Source organism: Dreissena polymorpha, chromosome 6, assembly GCF_020536995.1.
Source record: "Dreissena polymorpha isolate Duluth1 chromosome 6, UMN_Dpol_1.0, whole genome shotgun sequence".
NCBI classification, from domain to species: domain Eukaryota; kingdom Metazoa; phylum Mollusca; class Bivalvia; order Myida; family Dreissenidae; genus Dreissena; species Dreissena polymorpha.
Genome location: NC_068360.1, coordinates 16,809,410 through 16,819,212, shown reverse-complemented (window position 1 = coordinate 16,819,212; position 9,803 = coordinate 16,809,410). Strand labels below are relative to the sequence as shown.

At 36.1% G+C, this 9,803-nt stretch overlaps 1 protein-coding gene across 2 annotated transcripts; it reads right to left on the bottom strand.

Annotated features, from left to right (window-relative positions):
- Positions 1–69: 69 nt before the first annotated feature.
- Positions 70–8,844, bottom strand: LOC127836439 (myo-inositol 2-dehydrogenase-like). Of its 2 annotated transcripts, none has more exons than XM_052363078.1 (10): positions 8,687–8,831; positions 8,367–8,454; positions 7,777–7,939; positions 7,127–7,197; positions 6,291–6,399; positions 5,407–5,534; positions 4,402–4,537; positions 2,882–2,984; positions 2,053–2,218; positions 70–676 (listed from the first exon to the last, which is right to left on the bottom strand). In XM_052363078.1, exons 2-10 carry the CDS (start codon positions 8,437–8,439, stop codon positions 573–575), a joined length of 1,053 nt encoding a protein of 350 aa, XP_052219038.1. In that variant the 5' UTR covers positions 8,440–8,454; positions 8,687–8,831; the 3' UTR covers positions 70–572. The 2 variants fall into 2 exon arrangements, with proteins under 2 accessions (XP_052219038.1, XP_052219037.1); XM_052363077.1 differs by having other exon boundaries at positions 72–676; positions 8,717–8,844.
- Positions 8,845–9,803: the final 959 nt, after the last annotated feature.

Below are 9,803 nucleotides of genomic sequence, written 5' to 3'. Positions count from 1 at the left end.
ACACAAACGTGGGATACAGATAATTTAGAGTTTAATAACTATGTGAAATATTACAACATTCGAAACCAGCCAAATTAACTCTGGCATGTCTTTAATGATTCTATCCAGTTCGTTCCAACCGTGTGAACCCAAATAAGTGTATAGGAGAACCTTTTGACTTCACTGGATCACTATCAACGAAATGCCATCTTGATTTGTAATACACATCTTTATAAGAAAGTGCCCACGTCTCTTGAGGAAGTCATTGTGTGCACGTAAGATTTTTTATAGGCTTCCAAAAGAAGTTGTCGACATACGTCTTAAATACTATCACTCTGTATGTAAATGTTTCGTAAATATGTCAAATAATTAATTATCCACAACTAAAGTAGCTTCGACGTATATTTTGATTCATCTTTTTGTCTCGTATCCATGCCGTCCGCATATAAACAGAGAACATTGATTTTCATGTACAAGTCATATACTAGGTACAAAACAATGTGCGATGCCCCTAGCAAATTAAGTGAATAGCGGAAGTACACAAGTCGTGGTCGATGTCCCTAACGACTTGGATAGAAGCAGTCGAAGTGGGTTCAGAACATGACTACCCGTTTCTCCTTGTAGGACAGGATGCCTTTCTCGATTATTTCCGCCACACAAAGACTCTCCTCCTTCGTTATCAGAGGAGTCGCTTTTCCTGAAATAGATTAAGCCTCGCTCGTAGGATATCGGGCTAAATGCATTTGCGTTAAGTGTTGTACCAGATGAGCCTGTGCAGTTCACGCAGTCTAATTAGAGACGACACTTTCCGAATTAATTTGATTCGCTAAAATAAAAGCTGCTTTCAAAAGAAAAATACCATTAAAGCGGACAGTGTCGTCCCTAATTGGCCTGTTTGGACTGCACAGTATAAACATCTGGAACGATACTTTTCGAACATGCTTTAAACCCTGTTTTCTCAGTGCGCAAAGTTGAAGTGATGCCATTGTATGATGTATAATGGTCAAATTTGACCTTTGATCTCTAAGTTTGGCTTTGCCTTCGGAGCTATAAGCATGGAGAACATATGCGGTAAGTTATTTGATGCTTGCATGACGGGTGATAGCGTCACATTTTGGACCTGACATTTGAGCTCGGGGACGGTTGTTGCACGTGACATGAAGCATACACATAATGTTAAATCATATTCATATTGCATTACGGAATAAGAAGCTACAGTCCGGACAAACTGTTGTATGGCCGAATTAAAAGTTTGACCTATAAATGTGATACTGACCATTGAAGTTGGGAGTCGGGTGCGATACGCGACACAGTCCATAGTCTATTCATAATATATTCTTATTACGCTGATCAATTGCAAACTAGAATACAATTACAGAGCAAACGGGACACATAAGATAAACGAAATTAAAGTTTTTAAGAAGTACAAATATGTTTTGTTTATAGAGATGAAAACTCATGCTTCTAATCAAAATGTGTATACTGTTTCTTTTGGGGGAAAAATACGCACAATACAAAAATACAGTATGCATGTTCGTATCGGCGTAGTACAATTAATAACTTGGTAATTATGGATTTCATTGAAGAAACAATCATTTGCCTTACAGTACCGTGAATATATCTAATAAGTATAATATATTCAACTTTCTCGTTCATGGTTCAGTTTAAAATTGAGACATAATGCTGGTATACCGCTTTAACCCATTTATGCCTAGCGTCTAGAAAAAAGCCGTGGCATGATGCGGCGTCTCATCTGGGTCTACGCTGTTTGCTTAAAGGAATTTGTGTAAGAAATATTCTACATTCCTAATTTTGGAAATAAATTGATCCCATTTAGAAGGATGGGAGAGTCCACTAGGCATAAATGGGTTAACCAAGGCACCTCAAAGATAACAGCAAAAAAAAGTTGACATCACTGGTTATACACCTGCTATCAATAGTAAAGAAACATAACCTTTTTAATAATCTCTACACTCAAAGAAAGTATTGTGCGAGACATTTGGAGGAGTAAATATAAAAATGCATTAGAATAAGCTTTTATACCAATACTAGTGTAATCAATTACACATTTACCGTCCATGCAATCAATGAAGTGCGCGAGCTCAGCAGCAAATGGCGCCTCAAACCTCTGCGGGAAGGAGTTGTAAAGCCGACGGCTGGTACCACCAAAGGCCCCGTCTATTACAGTGGAACTCTCCCGTGGGTTCTCCGCTAGGGCCATACCCTGGGTGCCGAATGCCTGCAGTGGACGTAAATTGATATGACCCTATTATATTTCATACCATGTCAGCGTCTGTTCAAGTATGATATAAAGCCGACCGATTAAGTAAAGATGGTGTTAGCTTGATTTGGGTTTTTCGTCGTTATTAAACAGTTTTCAGTCATATAAGGGGTAACGTAAGAACATTTAAACGGCGAGCTTAGTTTATTTAAACGATAACGCCGTACGAAGTGTCAAACTACTACTTGAATCCGAAGTTAGGATTTAATAGCCCTTCTACATTATTTCTGGATGATTCATCGCAAGCTGTTTGTTGTCGGTTTTGAACTGTAGTAGTGATTGTTGCGATGCATTTTCAAATGAGCCGCACTCTGGGAAAACGGGGCTTAATGCATGAGCGGAAAGATTCGTCGCAGATAAGCTTGTGCGGACTACACAGGCTAATCTGGGACGACCATTTACGGACATGCATTAAGCCCCGTTTTCCCACAACTAGGCTTAAATTGATGTATAAAAGATCTGTCCGTAGTTCGTGACTGAACAAATGAATGCCGATTCCCACTAGACAATCAACGAATTTCGATTAACTATAAGATTCCTATCAACAAGTTTCCATTTATATATGTGGGCTTTTTATAAACGCTAAATGTACAACTTCTCGTAAACTAGAAACATAATTACCTCCAGACGAATGTCGTAGCCATACACGCTTTCTCTGAAGGCATCCATGGTTACCAAAGTGCCGTCCGGGTATTTTATGAGACCAGCCAACGCATCAGGCTCCCTATTTGCAGAAAAACCACACATCTCAGACAGCAATATGTTTCCAGTTGATAAAACTCGATCGAAATAAATAACTGTCACAAAACATATTCATAGAAACATCTTCGCTTAAAATTTTAGTGCAGCGTAGTTGGGACGATCATCCTGAGAAACACTTGAAATCATTGATAAACGTTTGGACACGGAAATATGGGCTTATTTGATAGGAGTTAGATGTGAACAGATTCCGCCAAAGGCTTGTGTATCATGTCATTTGTTATAAATAACACTTGCAACTGTAATAAGTACCTATTTTAACATAAACATGATCCATAACAATTTGCTTCTATACAATATAATATGTTTGCAGACTACCATTGGTTTGCGATTCAATTTAGGTTATAGTATCATATTTATCAGAACAATTTATAAATGACGGAAAACAGTAAAAAACATAATATTGTTATAATCCGACGACATCTCTCACGAAAGAGTGCATGTAAATTCAAACATTCGTGTATTGAGAGATTCAGTATTCGAGTAGTAACGAGATTTAAATAAATCAATATAAACAGATGCATATGAAGCCTAACCAATATATTAATGTCATATATAGCATTAAAGGGGCCTTTTCACAGATTTTGGCATTTTTTAACTTATTCATTAAATGCTTTATATTGATAAATGTAAACATTGGATCGTAAAAGCTCCAGTAAAAAATCAAGAATAAAATTAAAAAAAGGAAAAGAACATTGCCCGGAGCAGGTTTCGAACCAGTGACCCCTGGAGTCCTGCCAGAGTCCTGAAGTAAAAACGCTTTAGCCTATTGAGCTATACCGCCGAGTACATATGCATGACGTATTTTATACCTTATATAAGCAATCTTCGTAGTTTCACAAAATTTAACGACAAAAACAGAACTCTCCAAATTATTCAATCGTTTCGCGTTGCAACGCTTTATAATTTTTAGGTTTTAAAATCGTCAAAATATGCATATAATGGCTATATTAGACCATGGTAAATGTTCAGTATTACTGTTTCCTCACAAATATCATAACTAAAACGAAAATGTGCGAATCTGAAACAACTTTTTTCAATTTTGTCAATTTACCAAAGCGTGAAAAGATCCCTTTAAGCAGTTTATAATTCATAACGTTAGGAATCATTATTTTAAGTAATGAATCTTAATTCATCTTATTTTCCCGTAAAGACGAGTTTGTTCATTTGCAAATGATAGTAATCAAATGCAGTCATCAAAAAAATATTTAGCCTAAACTATGGTCTTATAAATCATTAATCATTTTATTAAGACCGTTAGAAATTATTGTCTTTAAGTAATGAATCATTTGTAATGCTGTTCTTCCGCAACGAAGCTTTTCTTTTGTTTTCAAGAATTGGTCAATAATAAAGACAATCTTCAGTCGTGTCCTTGTTCAGACCTGCATTCCTGCAACGCCGGGTCGTGCACGTGGCAGTTGATGTAGATGGACTCGGGCCGCTGTGCCTTGGTGAGCCACACGATCATGTCGATGTCGTGAACGCAGAGGTCCGCCAGGATGTTGCATCCGGTGCTGTCTGCAATGAGCAATCGTGATACATCGGCTATCTCCGGACTCCTTCGTAAGATGGCATAAATCGTCTGCTTATTTCAGAGTGAACAGAGAGGTGAAAGACAGTAGGATATGGATCAATGAGGTACAAAGGGTCGTTTTTGCCTGTATTCACCAACCGATTCTAAAACTTAAAATAAAAAAGAAAGAAAAATAAACTCAGTACCAAGAAAAACACGTCCAGTGTTTAAAGATATACATTCTTCCACTGGTGATCACGTCATTTACAAAGTGTTCTTCGTGAAGAATTGTGTAGATAGAGGCAATTTGTGCCGCGTTTGACTCAATATTTAAGCGTTTTTTAATATTCCAATTTAAATAACTTTCTTGGACTTAAGTCTACGGGCCCTGAACAATGATATAAGGGTACACAAAATAAATGATACACACTTTTATTCGCCTAAAGATAATCACCCATCAAAAGAACAAATAAATATATAAACTAAGATTTCATAGCTTTTTTGTTCATGAGTGTTATATAGGTTGTTAAATATAATGTGTACCATGTTTGAGTTTGGGGACATTCCTTGAAATTATCATGTTGCTTATCTGTGACCAAATCCCTATTTTGCATAGCATTTAAAGACAGTGTGTCGCACACAAAATGCAAGTCAATTTGGCCATGGTCAAATGTATACCTCAAGTTGAAGATCATTGCATCTGGAATTCTTAAAAACTTTATTGACATACTTTTCGTCGTCCCGATGCAAGTGTGTGAATGTGTGGAACTATTGGTAACTTGTTTAAGATAAATAAACGAAGCGTTGATAATAATGATCTGCCGACGCAACTGGAGTTTCGATTTGTTTAAACATGTACTTGTTCTTGTTTAACCTGCAGATTTCAGGAAAGTGTACGACGGTTTTGGCGAGTCTCTCGTGGTTGTTTTGATCGCCTGTATCTTGCCCAGTCGCCCGCTGTCAATCGCAGTCTTCACGTCTCGGAATGACTCATCGTAACGCCTGCAGATTGGAAATGAGAGTATTGAGAGAACGTTATTGCGATGTTTTATGACAAGGCTTCCTATGAATGCCATCTTACACACAATGTCTATTGATAAAATGATATTGCGAGTTCTGGGGCTATGAAACTATAATATATATATATATATATATATATATATATATATATATATATATTTTTTTTTTATATATATCTTTTTATTTATAAACAAAAACGCTGTAGTTACTTTTTGCCGAAGCTTTCGACGTCACTGTCTTCATCAGCGGCAATTTTTTATTTTCAGATGTTGTATTATTTAGATAATAAAACATCTGAAAATAAAAAATGGCCGCTGATGAAGACCGTGACGTCGAAAGCTTCGGCAAAAAGTAAATACAGCGTTTTTGTTTAAATACAACAAGGCTAATAGAGACTTTGTTATATATATATATATATATTTAACGATGCATTACTATATAACTCGAAAGAATATTAAAGATTTCGTGTTCAGTTAATACAATGGTATTGTTATCATGCATAGCAGTTACGTCTAAAAATGTCCCTTCAAAAAGAAAAATATATATAATAGTGACGAAATTGTTTTATGTTCTCAAATTCAACACTGCATCGGTAGACATGTTTTACAAATCCAGTACCAATTTACAACATTTTATGTATTTAGAATGTTTCTGAGATTTTTTATGTTAACAGTGTCGTTAAGAGTCACGAGGTATGGCCTTGTATACCACGCGTGCGCGTGGGAGCAATCAACGCACCTTTGAAACCCCGTCAGGAGAATACGTCCCGTTTTCTCTGCAGTTTCGTAGCAAAGCTTTATGTCTGCAGCAGACTCTCCGGCTGGTTTCTCGGTGAACACATCATTTCCTTTCGATACAATTATATTCATACATCATCCTTACGATATTCATGCCAATGAAGAGTTGAACACACATTTTTCTATCAAAGCAGAGGTGAACGCACATTTTCCTATCAAAGCAGATGTGAACACATATTTTTATATGTGACTCGCTATTGAAAAACGATTTAAATGCATGTGCGGAAAGTGTCGTCCAAGATAAGCCTGTGCAGTCAGCACAGACTAATAAACGAATACACTTAAAGCCTAAACGTGACATTCGCGAAGAAGAGACTTTCTTTACATGAAAAATACTATAAAGGCGGAAAAAATGTCATCCCTGATTATTTTGTGCGGACTGCACATGCGTATATGGGACGAACCTTAACGCACATGCATTAAGTACCGTTTTACTAAAGCGAGACACAATTCCATGTTTCGTATGCATTATACACATTCTTAACATTCCCTAAGCACCATAGACGACAATGCGTACACTATGTGTGGTTTGTACACAACCGACCTTGTTCATGTTCTTAAACACAACTAGTCTTATTCTCTCCCATAGTTGGCACAGTGTTCTCCGTATACAATAATTCAAATATATCACTTACGCCCTTCCATACTTTAGAGTTCACACTATTCGCATCGTTTTAGCACTCTAAAATATTATATGACCAACCATAATTCCAACTGCTCAATGTGGGTGTTTCGTATACAATATGTATATATTCTAAACCGTCCCTTAGGTCATACCGTATTTCAGACTTTGCACGATGTATTCCGTGTGTGTGCTGGTGGGCGATACGACCACAACCGCATCCAGACTAACGGGCACATACAAAGGAATAAGTAAATTAAATGTATACAACTGAATGATAGAGACGAAGTGATGTTGGTACAAAAAACTTAAGAAACGCGCATGTCCCGATTTGCATTCAGACAGCGTTGAAGGTTGGTACTGGCAGTGGTGCTGGTGCTTTAAGAAGTTAAAAGAGGTTAGTGGTATTAGTTCCGGTGGAGATGCTGACAAAGAGGTGGAAGGAAGAACGATAATTGAGAGCTTCTTTTGAAAATGGATTTTGTGTTATTTTTAAACAAGGATTTAAAGTTACTTATGATCAAGGTTAAAGAGCTACCGGTACTTTTGGACAAGGTTTTAGAACAACTTTTTCTGCGAAATGCAATGCGTAAACCTGAAATTAACATTTTCATTTTGATCGCAGTCACTTAGTTTGCTCAGTAAAATCATACTACAATTGATAGTATGTATCTTTATTTACCATATATCATGTATGCAACCGATATAGTGTAAGTATTGCATGTAAACATAGCATTAAACAAAAGACACTTATATAAAGACCGTTATTTCTGCGTCTGTATAATAAATTGATAAGATTGCCCACCTTTCGTCCGCTAACAGTCGATCTCGTTCGGATGACTTATAGAACGGTATTTCCGATCCAATATGGAAATCTTCTTTCACTTGTTGGATTCGTTTCTCGTCGTTTTCTACGATCCACTTCAGATCCAGCCTTCTATTGCGTAGTATGTTTGTCAGGTGGACACCTTAGTGTAGGTTAACATAAGTGGACAAAGTGGTAAGCAAGGATTATGTTGCTTTGTATGTTTGTTAAAGGGACATTTTGGAAGGGTACAATTAGTGGACGAAGTAATGAGCAAGGATTTGTACAGGTCTACGCATATGACACTCGTACGTGTAACACTTTTACTTGTCAAAAGTATAAATCATTCGACATTATAGCATGATGCAAACAAATATTATATGCGGAAACATACCATTACTTACCAAAAAATGCTGAACACGATACAAAACAATAAAGCATACAATTGTATATACATGTATAAATCTAAATATAATGACCTAATATTGAAAGCTGTGGTAACACTTATATAAAATGAAAGCCCTTCAAAATACGCAGGTTATTTTTTCCCGCATGTTACAGAGAGTGTTCTTCGTAAAAAGCAACATTACCTGCGATTCGGCCGCAACCAAACATTCCAACAGAGTACTTATTTTTCCTAACCGGTGTTGTCTGTAACGACATGCTGCGAAGTTATGGCTGAAAAATAATGGAATCTAAAATAATATGCATCCCTATACTTATTAAATAGTTGATATCGAGACGGGTTGTTTCTCTGTTATATTATATTTCTTTGTTCGATAACACAACATTAATCGAACGTATTACCTTAACTAGAATAATATAACTTTTTTATCATTTCTGTAAATAAATAACGAAGAGACCCACATATGAAAATAAATATATTTATATAATAAATATTTTTTCAAACCCGTTGACATTCAATAATAGTTTTGCTTACATCCTTAAAACTGTTAATTACTTTCCTACTATGAAAGATTTTACTAGTCACAAGCGTTTGCCTATATATTGAACTGTAAACGTATGCTACTTTGAGAGTCAAACGCGTGTCTACTTTATTAGTCTTATCGATATAACTATGCCAACTCAGTAGTGATAAGATACGTATACGTGCACTCTTAAAATTGTCCTTCAATCGGTTGAAACATATTTATTTCGTATTTCGAATATTATATGAAAGCATATGAAAAACCGCATACATACATACAGCAATTGTCCTGCAATTGATTTTGAAAGTTAATTTTCCGTGAACCGCGTTATCTCCATAACGTTTTATTATAATTCAAATTATTATTTAACATTCCGTTCGATAGAGTAAGCACTATACCATTTTGGCGTATATGTAATTTAAAACAAGAAAAACGGTTGACACTTTTAAGCATGGTTTGCGAGCAGTCGTGTTCCTAACTAACGAAGCCACAACTTGCAATCATCGCGGGCCACATTTTTTTTACAAAAAGGTCAACAACAATTTTTCTTTTTCAACCGCACTTTTTAAATAATTGATAGAGCGAAAAAACACACACATCTAATGATCTTGTTGGGATGTTTTGCTGTGATGGCATATCACAAACGCGAGTTAATATCTAGTAAAGCGCACGTGCATGCTTAGAAAAGGAGCATTTTGTGTGTGATATAAATTTATGACGTAATAAACATTGAAACGACTATGCATATTAGGCAAAATAGCCCTTTCCAGGACTAAATCGATAGGTAGATCGGATCATCTTATTTAAGCTTCTTAACGGACATTTGAGGGATATGCAATGGCATTCAGACATTTTTCCGATTTTTATTTAACAATCGTCTTACGTCAGTTTTTGCTAAAAAAATTAAATAGCGAATTTGATCAAAATATCGAAACATATCTTAAAGTTAATGGTTAATTTAGTTAATAGGGTAACTCTCAACCAAGAATACAATATGGGTTTAGTGTCGTATCGGCACATAAATAGAGTCGTTCGGGTTAGTGGATACAAACAACTTGTTAACGTCTCATGAGATATCTGGTAATACCGATGACACGT